The sequence below is a fragment of the Phocoena sinus genome, chromosome 3, assembly GCF_008692025.1.
Source record: "Phocoena sinus isolate mPhoSin1 chromosome 3, mPhoSin1.pri, whole genome shotgun sequence".
Taxonomy (NCBI): domain Eukaryota; kingdom Metazoa; phylum Chordata; class Mammalia; order Artiodactyla; family Phocoenidae; genus Phocoena; species Phocoena sinus.
Genome location: NC_045765.1, coordinates 12,951,831 through 12,978,597, shown reverse-complemented (window position 1 = coordinate 12,978,597; position 26,767 = coordinate 12,951,831). Strand labels below are relative to the sequence as shown.

Below are 26,767 nucleotides of genomic sequence, written 5' to 3'. Positions count from 1 at the left end.
TCCAGGCCCTCGTAGGTGACCAGTACGGCCCCCGTCCCGGTCCCTCGCTGGTCGAGGAAAAGGAGTGGGAGGCGCTGAAAGCTCAGCTGAGCGCCAGGCCACGTGACCTGGAGCTGGAGGCACGACGCTTCCGGACAGACGAGAGCGCCGTTCCCCCCACCTACCTGCTGCAGACCCTGGGCAGCGGGGAGGCCCGTGGGCACGAGGAGGCCACCCTCATCTCTGCATTGCGCTCTGGAGCCCAGGAGGCCGCCAGGCTGGGCCTCATCACCCAGGAGAAGTGGCACCACTACCACCGGTCAGGTGAGGCTGCCGGGACTCCCCTTGCGGGTCCCCAGGAAACATCCACCCGTTTAAAATACACATGACGTTTTGTCCAAACGCCACAGTCTGCATTTCTATAAATGCCAAACCAACCTAGCTCCCGGAGCCCTAGTTCTGAGAAAGATTATTTTTCTGATCCAACAGAGTTAAGTCAAGTCCTGGTTAATTTCAGTCTCTTAGGATTCTTCTCTCCTTCCCTGGCTCTTTTCCTTTTCCCAAGCAGGCTCCTGGCTTTGGGGGACGTGTACTACGATGACCCCATACCTGTTTGCCTGGGACTGAGCCACTCCCACGATGCTGGACTTTTAGGACCAAACCTAGGACAGTTCCAGGAAAACTGGAAGAGTGGGTCACCCTGTGTTAGTCGAGAGCCGTCCCCTGCTAAGGAGTCGTCCTTCATCAATGTACCTGCCTCTGAGGTGAAAACTGAGGCAGAGGAAGAAGGAGTCTCTTTTGCCCAAGTGGGAGAATAGGGATTCCCCCCTGTGACTGTCTGAGTCCACCACCCAGCTCCCAGCTGGTCCCTTACCTCTCACCCCTGGCCTTGTCCTCTGCCCTTTCCATCCTCCACACTGGCTACCAGAAAGATTTTTCTAAAAATGCATTGTGATCAAGCCATTGCCCTACTATAGACTGTCAGCAAGAGATAGGTTCTTCTTATTATTTATGAGTTAGTAATGTCAGCTTATGGATTATTAGTATGTCAATTTACATCACCCAAACTATTAAATATATGAATTTATATTACCCACGCTATGAAATATATGTATTTATATTACGTACACTATTAAATATATGAATTTATATTATCCACACTATCAAATATATGAATTTATATTATCAAAAATATTAGGGCTTCCCTGGTGGCGCAGTGGTTGAGAGTCCACCTGCCGATGCAGTGGACACGGGTTCGTGCCCCGGTCTGGGAGGATCCCACGTGCCGTGGAGCAGCTGGGTCCATGAGCCATGGCCGCTGAGCCTGTGCGTCTGGAGCCTGTGCTCCGCAACGGGGTAGGCCACAGCAGTGAGAGGCCCACGTACCGCAAAAAAAAAAAAAAAAAAAATTAAATATATGAATTTATATTACCCACATTATAAAATATATAATCCATTTTATCAACATATTAAATATATTGATTTAGTTAAAGATATTGAATATAGTGATATTTATTAATAGTATTTTAATTTTATTAAAATATATGATTATTATCTATTATATATATACATTCTAGTAAAGACATACCAATTTTTAAAATTTTTATTTCAGGATAATTTTAGATGAACAAAAAAGTCACAACATTATAAAGCTACAAAGATAGTGTAGAGTTCCCGAAGGTTCTTCACCCAGCTTCCCACAATGCTAACATCTTACGTGACTGAGGTACATTTACCAGAACTCAGAAATGAACATCGGTATTTAATATTGGTGCATGACTAGTAACTAGACTCCAGACTTTATTTGGGTTTCCTCAGTTCTCCCATCAATGTCTTTCTGTCCCAGGATCCCACATTGTATTTAGTCCTTTGTCTCCTTAGGCTACTCTGGTCTGCAACAGTTTTTCATGACCTTGTTTTTCATGACCTTGACCGATTTTGAGGAGTACTGGCCAGGTCTTTTGTAGAATGTCCCTCAATCTGAGCTTGGCTGGTATTTTCTCATGATTAAATTGGGATTATAGATTTTGGGGAGGAAGACTGCAGAGGTAAAGTTCCCTCCCCATCCCATCGCATCAGGGGTACCTGAGGCCTACTTGACATCACAGGTGATCCTAACCTTGACCCTTTGGTTAAGGTTAGTAATGACATACAAATTTTTTTTTTTTTTTTTGTCCCCACTGTACGACATGCGGAACTTCCCCGACCAGGGATCGAACCCATGCCCCCTGCACTGGAAGCACAGAGTCTTAACCACTGTACCACCGGGGAAGTCCTGACATATCAATTTTGAATACACTTTTATATGGATAATAATGTTAAGGCTACTGTTTCTTGTGCACTTACCATGTTGCTATTGCTTGCTCTGTGACACAAAGCCAAGTGAGCTAATTGCTCTCATAGAGATGTCTGACATGGGGACTGTAATTAGCGTCTGGGGTCAACTATGGGATGGGCCGGGATTTACATCTCAGCCCTGCCCCCTTCCAGCCGTATTGACTTTTGGCAGCTTGGACTCTCCTTTTCCTCATCTGTAAAATGGAACTAGTCAGAGGTATTACCTAATGGAGTCATTAGAGGGATCTAAAGGGTCTTGTCCCGGCCATGATCTCATTCAACAATGAGATCTCTAAGCAATCATGTCAAACCTTGCCCATTAAGAAGTCCCACTTGAAAGAACAAATAGAAACTCCTTGACATCAGCAGAAAGCACAAACAGTTGTGGAGTTCAGGGGCACGTCATGGACGGCACCTTCAGAGCATATTATTTTCCAGGCACCTCGCCCAACTTTTTTTTTTTTTTAATTTTTATCTTGAAATAGAGATTCATAGGAAATTGCCAAAAGAAAAAAAAAAAAAAAAGGAGGAAGAGGTATCCTTTACCCATTTTCCCCCAAAGGTAACATCTTGCAAAACTAGAGTGCAATATTATTACACAACCAGGAAGTGGATATTGTCACAATCCAGAGAGAGCACACTTGTACAGACACCATTTGTGTGTGTGAGTGTGTGTGTGTATGTTTGTCTCGCCCATTTCCTTCTCTGCAATTTTCTCACCTGTGTAGCTTCGAGTAACCACTGTGGTCAATACACAGGGCTGTTCCCTCACCACGAGGATTCCCCCCACTGTCCCTTTAGAGCAGCACTCACCGCTTCCCACAAACCACAGCACTGGTAACCACTAACCCAGCTCCATCTCATTTATTTTGTTATTTCAACCATATCATAGAAGATAAGATCACAGACTGTAAACTTTTGAGTTTAGTTTTGTTCTTTCAGCATAAGGTGCTCAGCTTTTCGCAAGCATTATTTCACAGAAAATCCTCACAACAGCCCCTTCAAGGTTGGACTAGTACACCCATGTTACAAGGGAGGAAACAGAGACTCAGAGAGGTGCAGTGATTTGCCTAGGGTCACACAGCCTGCTGGTGGCAGAACAGATGGTATTGGATTAGTTCATGCCAAAATGTGTCCAAGAAGGATCCTGTTTGGGGACTGTTAGCTGCCTTCGTCTCTGACCTTCACTCGTGGGGCTGAGGGTCACATGAGGCCAGTCCAAGGAGGACTTTTGAGTGGTTCTTGTCTTTGGCTCTGAGACTAAGTCCTGTCTCCAAGGGCCTGACTCGCTCAGCTAGAGAGCTGGGATCCTCTGCTGAGCCCAGGGAGGCTTCAAAAATAACTCCTCAGTCTGACTGCTATTTCAAAACAATGGCCTCCAGGGAGAAGTCAGTGTGAGCTCTCGGCTCTGGAAAATACAGGTCCTCAGGGCAGCTGCTGCATGCTCTGGGACAGGGCTCAGCAAACCATGGCCCAAGGACAAAACCTGGCCCACTGCTTGTTCTTGTAAATAAAGTTTTATTGGAAAACACTGGAGTGCATTCGTTTGCATGTTGTCCGTGGTTATGCCAGGTGACTCTGAAACACACTAAGCTTGAGAACCAATGTTTCCATCCCCGGAATGTGTCTACCAAGTGCTCCCATTCGAGCCAACTGATGACATAATGCTGACCACACTCACTTCCCATCTCCTCCGCTTTTGCAGCCATCGAGGGGGAAATAGAACGGGACCTGCTGAACTCAACAGACTGGGACCAGGGGGCGACCGTCTTCCTGAGAGATATCCAAGACCTCAACAAACACATCCTGGAGGTCTGCGCCCTCAAGATAGTGGACCAGCTTGCAGCCGGCTGCCTGGACACAGACGCCCAGAACCTTCTCAGCAGCCTCAAGGAGCACATCGCTGACATGCAGCCCAGAGTTCTCAAGGCCCACCACCTGGCATGGAGCCGAGACCTGGTGGACCCCCCCAAACAAGGCTCATGTACGGTACCCAAAGGAACTGGGGGAGCAGTTTGTGGCCAGAGCTAACCATCAGGTCCTCGAGTGGCTCCAGAAACTGGAAGCAGGCAGGCAGGAGTTGGCTTGGCTCTATCAGGAGGTCTGCCACTACCTGGGGCTCAGTGCCGAGGCCCCCCAGACCTGTGGGCACCAGGAGCTCCTAACCCAGCTGGGGCAGCGGCTCCAGCAGAGCGACGGTCACCCCCACCCACCCCTGGTGCTTTTTGGACCCCCGGGCATCAGAAAGACGCTCTGATGTGCAAGCTGGCTGAGCAAATGCCAGGGCTGCTTGGCCACAAGACAGTGACCGTTCCGCGGTTTCTGGGGACGTCACAGATGAGCTCCGACGCCCGAGGCCTGCTCCAGAGCATCTGCTTCCAGATGTGCCTGGCCTATGGGCTACCCCTGCCCCCTGCCCAGGTCTTGGAGGCCCATACCAGGGTGGTACAATTTTTCCACACCCTCCTCCACACCGTCTCCTGCCAAAACTTTGAGTCCCTTGTGATCCTGCTGGATTCAGTGGATGAGGTAGCCTCTGTCCGTGCTCGGAGGGTCCCCTGGCTGCCTCCCAAGTGCCCCCCAAGGGTCCACCTCATCCTCTCGGTCTGCTCAGGACAGCAGGGTGTTTTAGACACTATGCGGCAGGTGCTCACGGCCCCAGGTGCTTACTGGGAGGTGAAACCCCTCTCTGGAAACCAAGGGCAAGAGATGGTTCAGCTCCTGCTGGCCGCCTCAAGGAGGACGCTGAGCCTGATGCAGAGGGACCTGCTCTGGGCCAGCCTCCCAGAGTGTGGGCACCCGGGGCAGCTGAGGCTGGCCTTCGAGGAGGCCTGGAAATGGGCCTCCTTCACCGTGCCAGCCCCTCTGGCCTCCACTGCTAAGGAGGCGATGCACCAGCTGTGTGCCCGCCTGGAGCAGACACGTGGGCAGCTGCTGGTGCCCTGAGTGCTGGGCTATACATTGTGTCTTCCCGGTGAGTCTCTGTTGTTTTCACTCTTTTCTGAATTGAGATAGAACACGTGCATTCTTCTCCAAGGGCAGCCATAACAAAATCACAAACTGGGTGGCTTAGAACAATGGAAATCTATTCTCTCATGGTTCTGGAGGCCAGAGTCTGAAATCAAGGTGTCAGCTGAACCACACTGCCTCCGGAGCCCCTAAAGGAGAATCCGTTCTAGGCCTTTTTCTTAGTTTCTGGTGTTGCTGGCGACCCTCAACATTCCTTGGCTTGTAGACGCATCACTCCAATCTCCACCTCTGACCACATTGTGGTTTTCTCCCTGTGTGTCTCTCTGTCTGAATTTCCCTGTTCTTGGAAAGACATCACTCATTGGATTAGGACCCACTTGCATCCAGTATTGTTACCGACTAAGGCCTCTCACTGTTGTGGCTTCTCCCGTTGCGGAGCACAGGCTCCGGACGCGCAGGCTCAGCGGCCATGGCTCACGGGCCAAGACGCTCTGCGGCATGTGGGATCTTCCCGGACGGGGGCACGAACCCGTGTCCCCTGCATCGGCAGGCGGACTCTCAACCACCGCGCCACCAGGGAAGCCCTCTTGGCCTATCTTAATCAACATAAATTGATAAGAGGCCAGAAAAGAAATTCAGGCAAGGCAGAGGGGAGGGAAAACAGGTAACAGGTTCCCCTGCTTGCTCACTCCCTGAGGGGGGAGTGAGTTTGTTCCATATATGGGGTGAGGGTAGGGGCAGGTCCAGGGGTCGAGCCAGAGGGGCGGCTTAGTTTGTTTGCCCACCCCTCTGGTGGGGTTGTGTGCAGGGGGCATGCTCAGTACCCTTCTTTCGCTCCCGACTCTTCAAAAGTGGCAACTGGGTTTTTGGTCTTTTTGTATCTTGTTGTCCATAATTTTCCCAACTGTGCGTGCGCGCAGTTCTATTTAGTCCCTTATAGTTTCTTTGTATTTTGTTGCTGGAAGAGACATTTGGCCAGGTGCAAGCACTGCAGCAAAGGGTCCCAGGTCCTAGGTCCCAGCCTGTCTCTGTATGACCTCATCTTAACTTGACTACTTCCCCAAAGACTGGTTTCAAACAAGGTCACATTCGCAGGTTCCCTGTGGGTACAAATTTTGGGGAACACTATTCAACCCAGTCCAGTTCGTATCCTAGTTTTCACTCATTTAAAGCGTATAGTTCAGCAGCATTTAGTACATTCACAGTGTTAGGCAACCACTATCCATCTCCAGAACAATTCCTCACCCCACAAGGAGACCCCGTCCCCGTCAGCAGTAACTCCCCTTCCCCGACCCCCAGCCCCTGGCAACCACTAATCTGTCGCTATGCATTTGTCTAGAGTATTTCTTCAGAAAACGTTTTACTTAGAAATACTTTCAAATTATAGACTAGAGGAAGAACTCCCATAGTGCAAAAATAGCGCCGAGAACTCCCATAGAGCAGAATTTTTCAGCCTTGGTGCTATTGACATTTGGGGCTAGGTCATCCTTTGCAGTGTGTAGGGCCATCCTGTGCAGTGTAGGGTGTTGAACGGTATCCCTGGCCTCTACCCACTAGATGCTGGTAGTATCCCCCATCTGGGACAACCAAAAATGTCTCAGGACATTGCCAAGTGCCCCTTGAAGGCAGGATAGGTCCTCATTGAGAAATACTGCCATACTTCTTACCCCCACAAACACCAATTTGCCATACTAGCTTTCTCTCTCTCCCTTTTCCTTTTTCCCTCTCTCCCTTTCCTATCTCTCCTTTCCTTCCTTCCTACATCCCTCCCTCCATCTCTCCCTCCCCTCCCTCTCTCCCTCCCCTCCCTCTCTCTCTTTATTTCTTTCCATTTTTCTATCTATCTATCTATCTATCTATCTATCTATCTATCTATCTATCATCTATCTATCCATTCATCTATCTGTCTCTGTCTATCCACACACACACCCACAAACAAAATTTTTTCCTGAACCATTTGAGAATTCATTACAGGTATCATTCCCCCTCACCCTTAAATACATCACATATATCCTAAGAACAAGGGCAATCAGAACCCCACATCACCACAAGACAATTTTAAAACTCAGAAAATGTATCATAAATGCAATAATATTATTTAATACACAGTTTATAGTCAAAATTTACCAATTGTCTCAAAAATGTCCTTCATAGCTGTCCCCTCCCCTTGCCCCCATCCCAGCATCCAATCCAGGATAACATGTTGCATTTAGCTGTCAAGTTTCTTTGGCCTCCTTTAATCTGGAATGTTCCACTCTCTATCTTTGTCCTCTTGAAGAGTGCAGACCACCTCTTCTGTAGCTCAGCACTCCTTAACCCTCAATGGGTATATGTATCTCAGGTCTCGTTTTTGAATAAAGACTGATTCAGCAGGTCTGGGGGTGGAGCCTGGGATCTTGTGTTTCTCAGGCTCCCTGGCGACGTTGATGCTGCCAGGAACGCACCTGGGGGTGCACTGGAGGGGAGTCGGTACACTGTCATCTGGGTTGATCTGATGTCTCCTCATGATGACATTCAGGTTAAACATGGATGGTGTTCGATCCTTCTTGTGCATTTTTTTCCTACCACAAATTTGCAACATACCCCTTTGTAATTAATAAGCAATGTGTGCGGATATCTCAGAAAAATCTTTTTAAAGCAAACTTCTCCGAAGAATTGACCACAAGCATGGGTCTACAGTTAATTCCAGGCTTTGTAGCATGGGAATCAGCAAAAAGCAATAGGAAAACCCAATTCCAATGTGTTTATAGAGTTTAAGGAATGAAGGTTTAAATGCAGTTGCTGAACAAACTCCGATAAACCAGGGTCACGATGGTCAGAGATGCCAGGTGTGGATGGTGAGTCAGAAATAATGAGCAGGAGAGAGGAGTGTGTTCATCACAGGCACCCAGCATCCCATGCGAGGGTGGGACGGAGGCCAATTCGCAGGCACACCGAGCAACAGAGCTTTACCTTAATGCAAACAGCCATCGGGAGACGCTCATGCCCATCATTAGAAATGCTGGACAATGCACATTTCTTCTTCTCAGCTTGGGGGGCAGTTTTCTCTTTTGGACCTTTGTCTTTTGCCACAAATCAAGGTGACAGCAACCATCCCAGTAAGTGGGCTTTTTATTTGTTTGTTTATTTGCCAGGAACAGAAATCCACTCACACTATCACATTAGAAATAAGGGCTTTATGTCATGGCCATGGGAGAAACTCAATGGATGCAGGGCTACCCGATAGCCAACTCCAGGGAGGGGTAGCCCAGATTTCATGTTGTACCCCAGATTTTGTGATTGATGCCCACAGCATGGACTCTACAAGAGCACAGAGACAGACCAGGGAATGTTCCAGAATAAAAGGGTGGGCCATCAGGCCAACCTGATGAAGTCTACATGGAAGGTGGGGTTGTCATGGGAACCAGAAAGCCACAGAATCAGGGAAGTTGCTCATCCCCTCTCCCTCTGGGTCCTCTCTGCACATTGGCTTCTGCTCTAGACTCTTCCTTTCTCCTCTGTAAGTGTAGCTTGCCTGCCACAGCTGCTGTTGGCATCATGGGCTCCCATTTTGGAGAACTGGCGCCATCATACTGGCTCCTTCTTGAGTCCTGGTTGGAAAATCTGGGGAGATAGACATCAATTGGCATTCCTGGCCCCATGTCTGGTCCAGTTAGTAAAGCTGGGGGCCTCCTGGGGTGGAGGACCACCCTCCTTTAGTGCCTGGTAAGGGAGGTGGTCTATGGAAGGTGACTCTAGGGGAGGTGATTTTGGTATGTCCTGTTGCATGAAAATATGTTATGTTTACACACAGAGTTGACCTAGAGTGATGGTTGAGAGCCTAGCTCTCAGAGCAGATCTGAGTACTTCTGGGCCAGTGGTTCTTACCTAGGGAGATTCTGTGCCCCCGCCCCCGGTGGACACTTAACAGTGGAGACATTTTGGTTGTCACGACTGGGGGATGGGGTGCTACTGGGATCTAGTGGATGGAAACCCGGGATGCTTCTCAACACCCTATAGTTCAGAGGACCCTCCCCCAACCAGAGGCTCATGGTGCTCCAGTTGTCAGTAGTGCTGGGGGTGCGAAACCCTGGCTTAGCATGAAAGATACTGTCTGGCTATCTCTCTATCCAGCTACCATAATACCTATCTATCCATCCATTCATCTATTTATCTACTTCATCTATCTATAATCTATCATATCTATCTATCTATAATCTATCATATTCGTCTGTCCATCCATACATGCATCTATGTACACCTATCTATAAGCTATCATCTATCTATCTGTCTATCTATCTCTCATCTATCTATCTATCTCTCATCTATCTATCTATCTCTCATCTATCTATCTATCTATCTATCTATCTATCTATCTATCTATCTATCTATCATGCTGGTGACACCTAGTGGGTGGAGGCCAGGGATGCTGCTAAACATCTTACAAAGTACAGGACAATCTCCACAACAAAGAATGATCCAACCCTTAGTGTCAACAGTGAGAGGCTGAGAAATGCTGTGTTAGGCATGCATTGTGACCTTTCCAAGCGCCCTCTGTACAGAGGGGTAGCTGGGAGAGTGTCTGTTCTGTGCGGCTTCTGGAAGGAATAACAAGATCATACTTGTAAAGGGACATCACTGGCCAAGATGCCTCAGCCAGGATCAAACACAGGGCTGTGTGACCTCACCCACAGAGTCTGGTCTGCAGTGCAGGCAAGGCAGGTCCCATGTGGGGGGCAGATGAGGTCTTGGATCCACATTGTCAAAGGGATGTCTCTGGGGATGGAGGAGGGCTCTTAACATAGTGGTTCCCTGTCCGCGGGCACATTCCCCAGTCTTTCCAGCACCGTCCAATAGAATGTTGGTGATGCGGGCAATGCTCTGTATCTCATTGTCCAACGTGGCAGCTACAGGCTGCAGTGGCAGTTGACCTCTTGAAAGGCAGCTTATGCAATCCAGAAACTGGATTTTAAATTCTATTTATTTTTAACTTTAAACGCCCATGTGTGGCTGGTGACTACTACATTGGACATCATAGCTCTAGACTTGATGAGACACAAAATCTTCAAGAGCAGGGATGAAATTGAATTCCTCTTCCCCTGGCCATTCAGGGACATGAATACACAAACCTCAGTTTCCCCATCTGACAAATGGAGGAAAGCTTTCTGCTCTGTCTCCCTCCAGCTGAGTTTGGAGACTCAGCTGCAAACTTGGATGAGGAGGTGCAAAGAGGTACAGGTCCTAGTATTGAGCTGAGCAGGTTTAGGAAGAACAAGAAAATGGCACCGACCCAGGATTGTTCACAGATCTTCACCTGCTCTTACGTCCCTTTGGAGTCTCCTTCCCCCTATTGTAGACTCCTGCTGTTGAAGCCTAGACAGACGAGGTTGAGGCATGCCCCCAGGCAGGGGGTTGTCAGTGTTGAGCACAGATGATATGACATATGATCCCACTTATGTGAAATGTCCAGTATTGTCAAATCCACAAAAAGTAGGTTAGTGGTTGCCAGGGGCTAAGAGGGGGCAGGTGTCACAAACATGGTGGTACTCATGACTAGCAAAGTCTCTTGCCCCAAAACTGCTCCAACAGAGGATTCCCCATTCCTTTTTTTTAATTTTTAAATTTTAATTGATTATTTATCTTTTTGGCTGCACTGGGTATTTGTTGCTGCATGCGGGCTTTTCTCTTGTTGCGGCGAGAAAGGGCTGCTCTTCGTTGCAGTGCGCGGGCTTCTCATTGTGGTGGCTTCTCTTCTTGTGCAACATGGGCTCTAGGTGCATGGGCTTCAGTAGTTGTGGCTCATGGGCTCAGTAGTTGTGGCTCGCGGGCTCTAGGGTGCGGGCTCAGTAGTTGTGGCACACAGGCTTAGTTGCTCCGTGGCATGTGGGATCTTCCAGGACCAGGAATTGAACCTGTGTACCCTGCATCGGCAGGCGGATTCTTAACCACTGCGCCACCAGGGAAGTCCCCCCATTCTTAGTAGTGGGGTCACCTTCTGCATAACCAGGAGTCATGCCTGTTTCCTCTCCTTCCACATCCTTTTTCCCTCCATAATCAGAAAGTCCTCTTGGCTCTGCCTCTAAAACATCCTAAACCAACCATTTTTTTCCCATTCCTACTGTCCCTACCTTGTCCTAGGTCATCCCCGTCTCCACCTGAACAAGTGTCCCAGGCCCTCACTTGTCTCCATGTCACTGTGTTTATCCCCCAACAAACCCCTTCCCCAGAGAGGCAAGAATGAGACTTTTTTTTTTAGTAAACCGCTATTTGGAAATAATTTTACATTTACAGAGGAGATAAAAAGGTTGAACAGAGTTCCCATAGATCCTGCCCCTTACTTCCCCTCACGTTAACATCCAACATAACCACAGCATTGCTGTCACAGCCAGGACATTAGCATTGATACGTGACCGTGCTCTCAACTCCAGACTTGATTTGGATTTCACCAGTTTTTCCACCAATATCATTTTTTCTGGTCCTGGAGCCAATTCAGTATCCCTCATTGCATTTAGCAGAGTGAGATTATTTAATTGAGGTAAAATTCACATACTGTAAATTTAAATTTTTACCGTGTTACAATTCAGTGACATTAGTACATTCACAATGTGGTGCAACCGTCACCTCTATCTAGTTCCAGGACGTTTCCATCATTACTGAAAGGAGACCCTGTCCCTGTTAGCTGTCATTCCCCATCCCTCCTCCCTCAGCCCTTGGCAACCACGAATGGATCTGCCTTTATGGATCCTGATCTGGATATTTCATATAAATGAGATCATACAATATGTGGTCTTTTGTGACTAGTTTCTTCCACTCAGAATGTCTTCAGGGTTTATCTGTATTGTAGTGTGTGTCAGCATTTTGTTCCTTTTTATGGTCAAATAATATTCCATCATATGGATACACCCCTGTCTTAGTCCATGTGGGCTGCTATAACAAAAATACGATAAGACTGGGTGGCTTTATAAACAATCTATTTCTCACAGTTCTGGAGGCTGGGAAGTCTAAGATTAAGGCACCAGCGGATTTGGTGTCTGGTGAGACCCTGCTTCCTGGTTCACAGACCGTCATGTTTCACTGAAACTTCATATGACAGAATGGACAATGGGTCCATTGGACAAGCTCTCTGGGGTCTCTTTTATAAGGGCACTAATCTCATTCGTGGGGGCTCCACCCTCATGACCTAATCACCTCCCAAAGGCCCCACCTCTTAATACCATCACCTTGGGGATTAAGACTTCAACACATGAATTTGGGGGAGACACACATATTCAGTCCATAGCAACCACATTTTTCTACTTTTCATCTGTTGATGGACATTTGGATTATTTCCACCTTTTGGCAATTGTGACTACTGCTGCTGTGAACATTCTTGTACAAGTTTTGGTAGGAACACCAGTCTGAAATGAGATTTTAAAATCATGAATGAGACTGAATTTCTTCTGTCCTGATTAAACCCTTCCAATGACTTCCCAATGCTTTTAGAAAAGTATCCAAACTCCTTACCAAAGCCTGTTGGATCTGGCTGCCTCCCATCCCCCTGCCTGGAGCACCCTGGCCCCAGATTTTCCCACACTGGCTCCTTCCCTCCTGCACAATCCCAGCTCTTGTGACACCTTCTCAGAGAGATCCACCTGCTCCAAGAAGCATCTCTCCCCTGCCACTCACCTTCATGTGATTTGGCTTATCTTCTTCCTAGCAATTGGTGTTACCCAAACTCTTTGTGTTTTGTGTTTTTTTTCTGTTATTTTCTATGTGGCTCTCTGCACTAGAAGATAAGCTTCATGGGCTTCTAGCTCTCTGTCCTCCAGGGGACAGCACAGAGATGACACTCCGTGAATAGTGGTTAAGCAAACATGCCAGTACTTTACTGATGTCAGTGGCCTTCCAGGTTGCAGCTGTCTGCTTCCCTGAGAATGAATGGACTGGCCTGGCCCCTGCCCAGAGGGCCCTGTACAGTGATGTGATGCCAGAGAAGTATGGGGCTGTGCTTCCCTGGGATATCCATGTCGAAAGCCTGCTGGGATGTCCCATTTTTATCTGGCGGATAAACCATTGTGCCTGAAACCACGAAGAGAAGACCCAAGCCTGGTTTGTATTGAGGGTGTATTGAAGAGTGAGAAAGAAGATTCTACTCTTTTTTTTTTTTTCTTTTGGCCGCACCACAAGGCATGGGGGATCTTAGTTCCCTGACCAGGGATCGGACCTGTGCTCCCTGCATTGGAAGCACAGGGTTTTAACCACTGGACCACCAGAGAAGTCCCAGAAGATTCTATTCTGATGGAGGAAATTTTTGAGGAAACACAGGCCCACGCCATGGTGCTACCAAGTAAACCCCAGTGGTGTGGCTCCCAGGAATTTTGGTTTGGAAAGACCCGTCAAGAGGAGAAAAGCAGGTTAGGGAGAGGGCCTGGCTACCCCAATGGAGAAAGTGTGGAGAACACCACAAGTGACATACCTGTGATTGTCAAAGATGAGATGGTCTCAGTGGAAGAGATCTCAGAGAATACTGATGTTAATCGCCACCTCGCTGGACAGCAGAAAATTCCAAGTGAGCAGGTATTCTATATGTGTAAAGAATATGGCAAGTGTTTTGATCAAAATGAAGACTTTGATCAATATCAAGGAATTAAAAAAAAAACACAACTCTTGGCCTTAGCGCCATCTTCTGGGAAACCTCTGCGCCATGAGAGCAAAGTGGAAGAAGCAAATGCTCAGGCTGAAGCACAAAAGAAGAAAGGTGAAGCAGAGGTCCAAGTAAACTTGTACACCCATGGAAGCCACAGGAGCAGAAACAAGGGAAGCCAGAGGACAGGGACGATGGTACAAATTGTTGGACTGCTTGCCTACTGTCTAGAACTTGTCTCAGTGGATCTGGAACATCTATGACTATTCTGATCACCTCGACCACCTTTGAGAGACCCACCTTGCTTGTATCAAAACGGTCCCTTCCTTTGCCCTGGACCTGTGACAGTCTGGACTGGTTCTGTTCTCAGTTGTGGCTGAATGTAACATGTGTACAATAAATCATCTCTTTTGCTGTCTTAGCTAAAGAAAACACAGGTGTTTGTACTCCCTGTAAGCAGAAGCCAGCCTCCCTCTCTCATCTGCTCTGAAATGAACTCTGATTGTTCTCCAACCCTGAGGAAATTTGTCGGCAAGTCCCGTAGTTTTTCCAGGCAAATGCTCACAGGTATTACGAAGTCCATTCCAGTCCAACGTTTATCCTGTTTAAAGCCACCTCCTTTTTAAGGCAAGGACACATCGGGGTGGTTTCTGCATTAGTTTCCTAAGTTACCTCCTCTCTCCCTCCCGGTGCTGCCTGACTCCTCTGAGGTCAGGAAGGGGATTGGTTCAGGGTTCTGTAGGTGAGTGAGAAAAGGAAAGATCAGGAAACGTCTTACTTGATGGGTACAGCTGTAACCAGGTGTTGGTACCGGCTGGCCGTGGGCACCGTCCAAATAATGATCCCCATGGTGAACACTTTGGTGATGGGCCGGATGCCATAGAGCTGTCCCTTCCTCAGCTTCTGAGTCCTCCAAGTACAGAAGACACAGGTGTGTTCCAATGCCCGTCCTTTCTCCCTGCAGGCATGGGCTCTCGGAGGCGGAGATGAAGGATGTCCTGTCCTTGGATGACAAGGTCCTGCAGGCTGTGTACCAAGACTGGACCCTGCCCAGCAAAGAGCTGCTGCGTTTCCCACCCCTGATGTGGGTGAAGCTCAGTCGAGATCTGGGTAACCGCTTGGCCAGGCGGCCCGTGGATAGCTTCATACTCCTGACCATCGCCCACAGGTAGGTCGAGAGGGTTGGTGACACTGTCTAGGTGGGACCCCGAGAGCGAGGACTCACTGACCAGGCTCCTCCTTCTTCCAGATCCTTCTTCACTCCCCATTCCCAGGAAACCAAGTCCACATAGTACAGCATTTACCATCAGCTCTAACACAACTAACTTGTTTTTTATTTTTATAATCATCATCATTATTATTCTTAATTTTGGCCACACCTCACGGCTTGTGGGATCTTAGTTCCCTGACCAGGGATCAAACCGGGCCCTCGGCAGTGACAGCACAGAGTCCTAACCACTGGATTGCCAGGGAATTCCCACAACTAACTGCTTTTTTAAATTGAGGAGAAATTCACATAACATAACATTCATCATTTGAAAGTGAACAATTCAGTGACATTTAGCATATTCACATGTTGTGCAACCATCACCTCTAACTACTTCCAGAACATTCCTACCACCCTAAAAGGAAACCCCGTCCCCATGAGCAGTCACTCCCCATCCCCCCGCCCCCAGCGCCTGGCAACCAAGAATCTGCTTTCTGTCTCTATGGATTTGCCTGTTCTGGAAATTTCGTATGGATGGAATCACACACATCGTGGTCTTTTGTGTCTGGCTTATCTCACTCAGCATAATATTTTCATGGTTTATCCACGTTATAGCATGTGCCAGTGCTTCATTCTTTTTATGGCTGAAAATATTCCCTTGTAGGGATGGACCACATTTTATTTATCCACTCATTCGTTGATGGACACATGGTTGTTTCTACGTTTGCGTGATTGTGACTAGTGCTGCTGTGAACATGCATGTACAAGTTTTTGTTTGAAAACCTGTTTTTCCATTCTTTGGGGTATGTAACCAGGAGTGAAATTGCTGGGTCATACAGTAACTTACTTTATGTTTAACTTATTGAGGAACCCAAATGTTCCTTTTTTTATTATTATTGTTTTATTTTTTTGGACATTTGGGTTTCCACCTTTAAAAAATATATATTTATTTATTTATGGCTGCATTGGGTCTTCTTGCTGCGTGAGGGCTTTCTCTAGTTGTGGCGAGCGGGGGGGCTACTCTTCATTGCGGTGCGCGGGCTTCTCATTGCCGTGGCTTCTGTTGTTGCGGAGCACAGGCTGTAGGCACGTGGGCTTCAGTACTTGTGGTGCACGGGCTCAGTAGTTGTAGCGCACAGGCTTAGTTGCTCCACGGCATGTGGGATCTTCCCGGACCAGGGCTCGAACCCGTGTCCCCTGCATCGGCAGGCGGACTCTCAACCACTGTGCCACCAGGGAAGCCCCCTGTTCCTTTTTTTAAATTGAAGTATAGTTAATTTACAATTTTGTGTTAGTTTCAAGTATACAGCAAAGTGATTCAGTTATATATATATACTGCCATATATATATATATAAAATAGTTATATATATACATATATATATATGTATATATATATATATATATATATATATACACATATACTGCTGTGGCCTCTCCCGTTGTGGAGCACAGGCTCCGGAGTGCAGGCTCAGCGGCCATGGCTCACGGGCCCAGCTGCTCTGCGGCATGTGGGATCTTCCCGGACCGGGGCATGAACCCGCGTCCCCTGCATCGGCAGGTGGACTCCCAACCACTGCACCACCAGGGAAGCCACAAATGTTCCTTTTTAAAGTAAATTTCTTTAAGGAATAAAAGTAAGATGGGCCGATTGAGAGATAAATAATAGGTAACAAATAGTGGTCAGCTAAGCCAGCCAGCATCTGGAAGGTGGTTTAGGGTGGACTGGCATTGGGGAACCGCCTCCTAGAAGGCCAGTGGCCACCTCTGAGCTCGCCCAGTGTCCCCTCTCTGCAGACAGCTGGCCGAGGTGGTCCGAGAGCGCTACCTGTCCTGGCCCGAGAAAGCCAAGTGTCACGGAGTCTTGGCCGACTTATTCTCAGGGACCTGGAGCCAGGGAACCAAGAAACTCATCATCCTGCCACTTGTGGCGCAACCCCTGAACCTGGGCCGCAAGGTGAGGTGCCCAGGGCCCCCTGCTCCTCCCACTTGGAGCCTCCAAGCTGCTGCACCTGCAAGGCAGGGACCACATGCCTCCTTCTGTCCATCATTTCCACCCCAAACTCCCTCCTGACCACCTTCTCTTCTCTACCCATGTTGGGTTAGATGTCACCTCCGCCGCTGAGCATTATTTGGAGGGTGGCGAGCAACAGATGAGGACTATGCAACCCTCCTGCCCAACTTTCCAGAGGATAAATTTTAATTTCCTACGCTTCGATTCCTCCTGAGACACACCAGTTTCCTCCCTGTTTTTTTGTTTGTTTGTGTGTGTGTGTGTGTGTATGTGTGTGTGCGGGGAGGGGGGTGGGTTTTGACGTTTTCCTTTGTGAATTTCCTGGATTTCCTTTGTGAATTTTCCTTTGTGAATTCCCTGGAACAATCCAATTTCCAGTTATTGGTACCCCCAAAGCATTGCTCATTTTAAAAATAACACATTCTGTTTTCCACTTAGGACAGTAGTGTGTGATTGTTGGAGAACACAGAGAGGATCAAACAGTAAAATAAAACTGTCCACAATTCCCCCTTTTGGGAAGATCTGCTCCTATACTCCCTCCCCCAGGTCACTCACTATTCATACATTTCTTTCCAGTCTTTTTTTTTGTTCCAGGCAGCTCTAAGACTTGGGGTCCTTAGCTTGCAAGTCACTACCTCCTTTTTTTTTTTTTTTTTTTTTTTTTGTCTCTCAAACATCCTCAAGGCTCAGCTCAAATGCCTCTTCCTTCAGGAAATCTTCCGTGATTTCCTTCCTTCTTGATTAGTTGTTTTGTTTTGTTTTCTGGCTGTGCCTCGAGGCTTGTGGGATCTTCCCAGACCAGGGATCAAACCCATGTCCCCTGCAGTGGAAGCTCAGAGTCCTAACCACTGGACTGCCAGCGAAGTCCCTTGATTACTTGTCCTTTACTCCATGCTCTCTTCACTCCGAGGCAGAACTCAGACTTTTCAAAAGAAACTTTTAGTTTCAAAATCATTTTAGATTTCCAGACAAGTTGCCACGAGTATTCAGAGTGTTCGTGTGGACACTTCTTTTAAATTCCCCTGTTGTTAACATCTTGTGTAACTGTAGCACAGTGATTTCAACTAGAAAATACACTTTTAAGTAGTGGTTATAGTTTGATTTTTTTTTTTTCTTTGTCTCTCCTCCTGGACAGGGGAGGCCAGAGGCTGGGCCATGTCTGATTCTTTCTCAATGCTTCCCTTTCTCCTCTCCGGTACCTCACAGATCCTCTCCCGTGGACCCAGAACCCCTTGCAGGCTCAACCACATCCTCTCTTTGGGATGTGGTTTGACGCCATTCCTGGTCTCCTAGCCTCAGGATCTCCGCTCCAGTCCATCCTCCATGGTCAGATGCTTCTGACCATCCAATCTGATCATGCTTCTCCTCTAACACCTCCCATGGCTCCCCAGTGCCCTCTGTCTCCAGTCCAACCTCTTCAGTACCTTTGTGATCTACTCTCTACAACCTCCCTAGCCTCAGTCCCCACCATGATCCCCCACTCTGTCTTATAATTCAGCCCTTCCCAAACTCTTGTCCTGCTCTCTCCCACTTCCTGGCCTTTGCACATGGCAGTCCCTCGCTATGAAATGCCAATGGTTCCGACATACTTCACCAGAGAGGCTTCTATTTATCCTGTGAGACCCAGTTTCAATGCCCCTTGGATCCTGAGCCCCAAGCCCCTCCTGTCCCAGCCCAGCCTGTGGGTGGAGGATGGTGTGGGCCATCTCTGTCTGGAATTGTGTCCCCACCCCCACACCCTCCAGCATCACTTGGTGGTGCCTTACCTGGCCCATGTTTGTGGAGTGAATAAATGAGCTTGTGTTGTAGTGGCCTGGCTGCCAGCCCCCTCCTCCTCTGCAGGTGGCCCCTCAGCCCCTGTTGTTCTCAGACACGGTTGCAAACCTGCGGAAGCTGAAGGAGTTACCCTACCACCTGATCCACTCAGGCTGCATTGAGGAGCTGAAGCAGGAGGTGCTGGGTAAGGACCAGACCCATCTCGGAGGGGGCTGAGCAGGTCCCCAACCCTCTGCGGTGCTCCCGCCTTCCAGAGCCTGACAAGGGGGAAGGGGGAAGGGGGAAGTTCAAAATCCTTGGCTCCTTTAAGGCACTGGTTCTCATCAGGGGCGGTTGTGCGCCACCATCCCCTGCCCCCCCCCCCAGGGGACACTAGGTGATGTCTGGAGATATTTTGGTTGTCACGAATGGGGGAGGCATGCTGCTGGCATCTAGGGCTAGTTGATAGTACACAGGGCAAGAAACTGCCTTAGACTGAGAGAGACCCTGTCTATCTATCTGTCAATCTATCATCTACCATCTCTATCTCTATTTTTCTACCATATATAGTTGTCTGTTTATCTATCTATCCTTTATCTATCTATCTGTCAATCACCTACCTATCCACATCTATCTATAATCTATCATCTCTTCCTCTCTCTCTATATATATACATAAATATAAAATCTCGTCTGTCATATCTCTCTCTCTACCATCTGTATCTATCATCTTTATATCCATCCATCTAAATGTGTCCTATCTACTTTCTTACCTACCTATAATTTCTATCTCTCTATCTACCACCTATATCTATCATCTTTATATCTATCCATCCATCTATCTATCAATCTTTTATCTCTATCTCTATTTATCTACCATCTATGTCTGCCTATCTATCTATCCATCATCTACCTGTCTATCTCTCCATCCATCCATCCATTCTTTCATACGTCATATTCATTCCTATGATTCTCAACCAGGGGTGATTCTGCTTCCCAAGGGACACTTGTCAATGTTTATATTTTTTATTATTGAGACTGCAGAGGAGTTACTGGCATCTAGTGGATGGAGACCAGGGACACTGCTCTATACACCCTACATGACGGCCCCACCACAGAGTATGACCCGGCCCCAAATGTCAGCGTGGCTGAGAGTGAGAGCCCTTGGGAGAAATGGGGAGGTGAGAACCCACCTCCCAGGATGAGCTGGAAGGAGACGCATGCTCCCCACAGCACAGCGTCTTCTCCCCACAGGCAGCATGAACTGGATTTCCGGCCGGGGCATCTCGGGGGGCATTGAGGGTCTGTTGGATGACTTTGACCTGTGCGCCCCTCACGTAGACTGTCCTGAGGTCAGCCTGGTCCGGGAAGCCCTCCAGCTGTGCCGCCTGGCAGTAGAGCTCCGAGGCATGGGTGAGTCGGGCTGAGCGGGCTGGGTCGGGGGGAGGGGTGACCCACTTTGCGCTGACTTCTAGAAACCCACTGTCCTCACCGAGCCGCCAGATGGATTTGCATTAGTTCATACACCTTTCCTGTCTATAGCTGAGAGGTTTCTCCCAGCTCCAGCTTCTAGAACTTTGAGCTGAACCTGGGAGAGCTTAGAAGTGAAAACTACTAAGGCAGAGCCGATCCCCTCACCAGGATGGCCCAACATCTTATTCTATTTTTTTTAACTTTGATTTATTTTTATTTATTTTTTGTCTGTGCCGCGCGGCTTGTGGGATCTTAGCTGCCCGACCAGGGATCAAACCTGGGCCCTCGGCAGTAAGGGCGTGGAGTCCTAACCACTGGAATGCCAGGGAATTCCCCCAGCGTCTTATTCTGGAAAGGGCCACATAGGAGATATTTCAGGCAAAATTGAGGAAATTATGTTGACACTTAATATAACGAGAGATAAAACATGTTCCCACAGATTTTTTTATTGATGAAATTCAAAATAGAATGATAATAATTGAGCATGACTTTTTAAAATTATTTATTTGGTTGCACTGGGTCTCAGTTGCAGCACGCAGGCTCCTTAGTTGTGGCATGCATGCGGGATCTAGTTCCTTGACCAGGGATCAAACCTGGGCCCCCTTCATTGGGAGCGCAGAGTCTTAACCACTGCGCCACCAAGGAAGTCCTGAGCACAACTTTTTTGTAAGTCAGTTCTACTCACGAGAAAGATGAGGGGAACTCTTGTTCGGGGGGATAACATTTTGCTCAGCTGGGGTTCAAAGTTGGTATTTCCTGTCATCCCACTAATTACAAACATCGATCTGAAAACATTAATGTATTTTACAAAAACCATTCTTAGCTCTCAGGACAAACCGTTCAGCTGGATTTGGCCCACACTCTGCCCTAGAACTTTAAGAATCTCTGAATCCTCCGTTGATACTCTGTCCAGGATGGTGTTTCGTTTGTTTGCGTTTTTTAAAATTGTGGCAAAATACACATAACATAAAATTAACCACTTTAATTGTACAGTTCCGTGGCATTAAGTACGCTCACACTGTTGGGCAGCCATCACCACCACCCATCTCCAGAACTTGCTCATCTTTTCAAACAGAAACTCTGTCCCTGGGCTTCCCTGGTGGCGCAGTGGTTGAGAGTCCGCCTGCCAATGCAGGGGACACGGGTTCATGCCCCGGTCTGGGAAGATCCCACATGCCGCGGAGCGGCTGGTCCTGTGAGCCATGGCCGCTGAGCCTGCACGTCCGGAGCCTGTGCTCCGCAACGAAAAAAGAAACTCTGTCCCCATTAAACACTCACTCCCCATCCCCCCCTCCCCCAGCCCCTGGCATCCACCCTTCTACCTCCGTCTCTATGAATTTGACCACTCCAGGCACCTCATATAAGTGGAATCATGCAGTATTTGTCCTTTTTGTGTCTGGCTTATTTCACTTAACATAACGTCCTCAAGGTTCACCCATGTTGTAGCATGTGTTAGAATATCTTTCCTTTTTAAGGTTGAATAACATTCCATTGTGTGGAAGAACCGCATTTTGCTCATCCACTCATCCTTCAGTGGACACTTGGTTTGTCTTTACCTTTTGGCAATTGTGAATGATGCTGTTGTGGATATGGGTGTACAAATATCTTTTCGAGACCTTGCTTTCAACTCTTCTGGATATATACCCAGGTGTCGAATTCCTCAATCATCTGATAATTCTGTGTTTAATTTTTGAGGAACTGCCAGACCATTTTCCACAGTGGCTGGACTGTTTCACATTCCCACCAACAGTGCATAAAAGTTCTAGTTTCTCTGCATCTTCTCCAACACTTGTTACTTTCTGATAAAAAAAAAAAAGCCATCCTAATGAGTGTGAAGTGACCAGGATGGTTTTTTATCATACATTTCTAAGCTGGTTCCTTTTTTCTTTTTTTTTTGCCACACCACGTGGCTTGTGGTATCTTAGTTCCCCGACCAGGGATACCCCCGGGCCCCAGCACTGAACCTTGGAGTCCTAACCACTGGACTGCCAGGGAATTCCCATCCCAGCTGGTTTTGATTTGAGGGCTTTTACAAGGGGTTTTATAAAGGTGCTTAATTCCTGTATCCCTTCCGTGGCTTGCTCAGACCTGACAACTGTTGCTTGTCCGAGAAGCCTGTCTGGCCACCACTGACGCTGGACACCCCTGGCCACCACACCCCTGCATATTTCATCATTGCATGTTGTTTCCATCTATCTTAACTCTTAGTTATTATTTCTGCTGGCTTTCATTTGCATCATCTGTCTGCCTCTGCTCCCTGCCAAATGTCATCCCTACTACATGGACCAGTCCAAGAGTATGGATTTTGAGTCCCATCATGCTGATTCAAATCTGGGCTCTGCTACTTACTGGCAGAGTGACCTTGCAAGCCCCTCACTACCCCACCCCTCCCGCATCCTCACTCCCACCTTGCAGCCTTCAGTTTTCCCATCTGCAAAATGGGGATGTTGGTCGACCCTCCCACCTAGGGCTGCTGGGAAAGGTTTGCTAGTCAATTCATGCTGAGCCTGTCCCCATGGCGCCATCCGAGGATCCCGTTATGGTCATGTGACAGCACCAATGTTTTGACGTGAACGGCCTTGGAGAAGCCATTTCTGTCCTCTGCTTCCCTCATCAGCAAAATGTGGGACAGAACTAAAGTGTGTCTAGGATCCCACCCAAGTGGGAGATACTGGTGCCCATGATCAGTTACACCTTTCTCCTACATTCACGCTCGCCAGCAGTTTTAAACCTCGAAGGGAGTGATTTCCCAGGAAAACAGCCTTGGGCTTACATGCCCAGTTTAAGGGAAGATTTAAAAGCCCAAATCACAGTATGTTCTTTGCAGTGTTTCTTGATTGACAACCTGTGGCTGCCCAGAACAAGGAGGTGGTGTAGGAATGAATATCCCCACCAGATGGCGCAGCTGAGCAACCATGCGCTCTCACCACATTCCAGTACTGTACGGCCAGCTCCTGAAAGCCCGTTGGTATTCCCTGTTTCTCCCATTGCCTCAGGCTCCAGGATGACTTGGTGTGGTGCCATTTCTGTCCCTGTTTTTATTTTAAAAGACTGATATTTTGTTCATCATGGATGAGGGGGCGGGCGCATCCGTTTTGATTTTTTTAAATATTGCATTAAAATAGTACTTATCTTGATGGTTGAGTTTGTTGACACCACTTTAACTTTTGTACCCGTGGTGAGTGGGGCACTTGCCCCGATTCTGGCCCTGCCCCGTTCCACCCACCAGCAAACCCAGGCACAGGGCATTGCCACCGTTGCCCCAGGCTCCACAGTTAGGGTGCTCCAACAACAGGGACAAAATGAACTGTCTACCTTCAATGTCCCTGGTCTTCACTGGACATTGCAATCAAACGTTGGGGGTCAGATTCCCACCTCTTACTGGCTGTGTGACCTTGAGTAAGTTGCTTAATGGAACCTATGACTATTACTTTATATGGCAAAAAAAAATGTGATTAAGGTTCTTGGGATAGAGAGTTTATCCTGGATTATCTAGGTGGGCCCAAAATTCAATCACAAGTGTCCTAATAAGAAGGAAGCAGAGGGAGATTTGAAACAGAAAAAGGGAAAATGCAGAGATGCACAGATGAGAAGGCCATGTGAAAACGGAGGCAGAAACTGGGATGAGGCACTTCTATACGGCTGGTGGGAATGTCAATTGCTGCAGCCACTGTGGAAAACAGCATGGAAGTTTCTCAAAAAAACTAAAAAATAGAACTACCATATGAGCCAGTAATTCCATTCCTGGGTAAAACAAAACAAAACAAAAACACTAATTCGAAAAGATACATGTGCCCCAATGTTCCTAGTAGCATTATTTACAATTGCCAAAATATGGAAGCACCTAAATGTCCATCAACAGATGAATGGATAAAGAAGATGTGGTATATGTATACAATGGAATACTACTCAGCCATAAAAAAGAACGAAATTTTGCCATTTACAGCAACATGGATGGACTTGGAGGGCATTAGTCTAAATAAGTTAGAGAAATACAAATATTGTATGATATCAATTGTACGTGGAATCTAAAAAAATACAACATACTAGTGAATATAACAAAAAAGAAGCAGACTCACAGACACAGAGTAAAAACTAGTAGTTACCAGTGGGGAGAGGGAATGGTAGAGGGGCAAAATAGGGGTGGGGGAATAGGAGGTACAAATTACTGGGTGTAAGATAGGCTTCAAGGATGTATTGTACAACATGGGGAATATAATCAATATTTTGTAATAACTGTAAGTGGAGTGTAACCTTTTAAAATTGTATAAACAATTAAAAATTTAAAAAGAGATTGTGGTGATGTGGTCACAAGCCAAGGAGCACCTGAAGCCCCCAGAAGCTGGAAGAGGCAAGGAAGCATCCCCCCCCAGAGCCTCTGGAGGGAGCACAGCCCTGCCGACACCTCGATTTCGGACTTCTGGCCTCCAGAACTGTGAGAGAAGGAAGTTCTGTTGTCTGAAGCCCCCCAGATTGTCTTGTTATAGCAGCCACAGGACACTAACCCACTCAGAAACCATGAAGTGCTGGAGAAGTGATCATTATTTCTCTAACAGACACTTATTGGGTGCCTGACACTCAGAACATAGCAATGAACAAGACAGGCATCCTCCCTGCTATCTGGAAACCCAAGGTCTAGGGTAGGAGAGGGGGAAACCACCTGGTGCACTTGAAGTAGGGGCAAGTGTGTGTGGAGCACAGAAAAGGAGGCAGGAGAGGGGCTCCACCCAGGGAAGCAGGGCCCCTCCCCTTAACCAGCATCTCCTCTGTTGCAGAGAGAAGCATCCTGTATACAGAACTCCTGGCCAGCCTCCATTTCTTCGCCACCTCACATCCGGCACTGGTGGGACAGCTGTGCCAACAGGTGCAGAGCTGGTTCCGGATGTGCCCACACCCTGTGCTGGTGCCCCTCAGAGGATTCCTCCAGCCCCCGGGAGGACCCCTCCAGGCAACCCTCACCGGCTGTCACAAAGGTGCGTCTCCCAAGCGTAGCCAAAATCCCGCCAGGCCCCTGCCTGCCTGGGGGCAGTGGACTGTAGGTGTTCTGGGCTGCTCTCTGGGTCTCCCCTCTGCCAGCTGGGAAGCCCCAAGGGTGCTATCAGGACCTGGCCCTGCGGTCTCATGCTGACTCGGCTCCCTCTGCCCGCCAGGGACTGTAGATTACTAGTGTAAATACTGCCAATGAGCCCAGATCGAGGGCATGCCAACTGCCTCTGGGGTTTCATCTCTAAGAGTTCGGTGCCCGTCTTATAGATAGCTTCTGAGATTTACAGCCTAATGCTAGTAAGTCTGGAAACTAGGAACTGGTGCCTGACTGGACCCTGAGAGGCTGGTGGAACTTGTAGGTTCTCCCTGGGACACCAGAATGTCAGAGGGACAAGAGGATTTAGTTCTCTCCATCCATTCTTCATCCTTCCTTCCTTCCTTCCTTCCTTCCTTCCTTCCTTCCATCCAGCTGTCCATCTGTCTGTTCATCCCTCCACCCATCCCTCCATCCATTCATCCTTCCACCCTTCCTTCCATCTATCCATCTGTATGTCCTTCCATCCTTCCTCCCTCCTTTATTCCTTCCTTCCTTCCCATCCATCCATCCATTCATCCATTCACCCATCAGTTGTCCGTATTTCCAATAGTCACCCTTCCTTCCACCCTTCTATCCACACCACTTACCTTCCATTTCCCCCAGTTTGCCATCTCCTATCCCCTCGCTTTACCCCTTCACATACTCAGCCAACTCACCCACCCATCTATCAAATAATTCATCCAGTTACCCATCTAACACCCACACATTCACTCACCCACTCATCTAACCAGCCATCTATCTGTCCACTTATCCACCAGTTCACCTCCATTCATCCATCCCTTTATCTACCCACCCATAATCTCTCACATTAATCATTGAATACAGTTAGCTTTGGTTCAAATGCCAGTTATTGTGACTCAGGCCATTTTTGTGCCACATAGCCTTGTAGGGAAAGCTACACTCCCAAGGCACAGAGCTTCCAAATCAGAAATTCTAAGAGATGCTAAGGACAATGCATGGAAGAATTGATTTAGGGACAGCTACTAGAATGCTGTGTTGAGAAGGATTCTGAGACTGAATCTGGTTTAATGGTATATTGGTTACAATACAAGTTCTGATGCTGTAACAAAGGCCAAAGTAGCAGTGGCTTAAATAAAACAGGAGTTCATTTCTCTCACACACAATAGTCCAGGCATAAGAAAAGGTAATATGGTATCTCCAGGGGGTCAGGGACCCAAACTCTTTCAAATTTTTTGCTCTGCCATTTTCAATGTGAGGTTTCCATTAAATGGCCCAAAATAGCTGCTCCAGCTCTTACCATCACAATGGCATTCCAGCCGGTGGGAAGAGGGAAGGAGAAGTAGATGGCAGGCCCCTTCCCTTCAAAGGCATGGCCTTGAAGCAGAGCTT

The 26,767-nt window shown here is 47.8% G+C and overlaps 1 protein-coding gene across 1 annotated transcript in view; it reads left to right on the top strand.

The window, feature by feature from the left end:
- The window catches only part of NWD1 (NACHT and WD repeat domain containing 1), a 74,803-nt gene that overhangs the window by 6,886 nt on the left and 41,150 nt on the right, over positions 1 to 26,767 (top strand). The window contains 10 exon segments of the mRNA XM_032628158.1: positions 6 to 303; positions 4,022 to 4,281; positions 4,283 to 4,556; positions 4,559 to 5,281; positions 14,789 to 14,795; positions 14,853 to 15,056; positions 16,891 to 17,050; positions 18,950 to 19,067; positions 20,116 to 20,274; positions 25,110 to 25,307. Coding sequence (XP_032484049.1) covers positions 6 to 303; positions 4,022 to 4,281; positions 4,283 to 4,556; positions 4,559 to 5,281; positions 14,789 to 14,795; positions 14,853 to 15,056; positions 16,891 to 17,050; positions 18,950 to 19,067; positions 20,116 to 20,274; positions 25,110 to 25,307 — 2,401 coding nt within the window.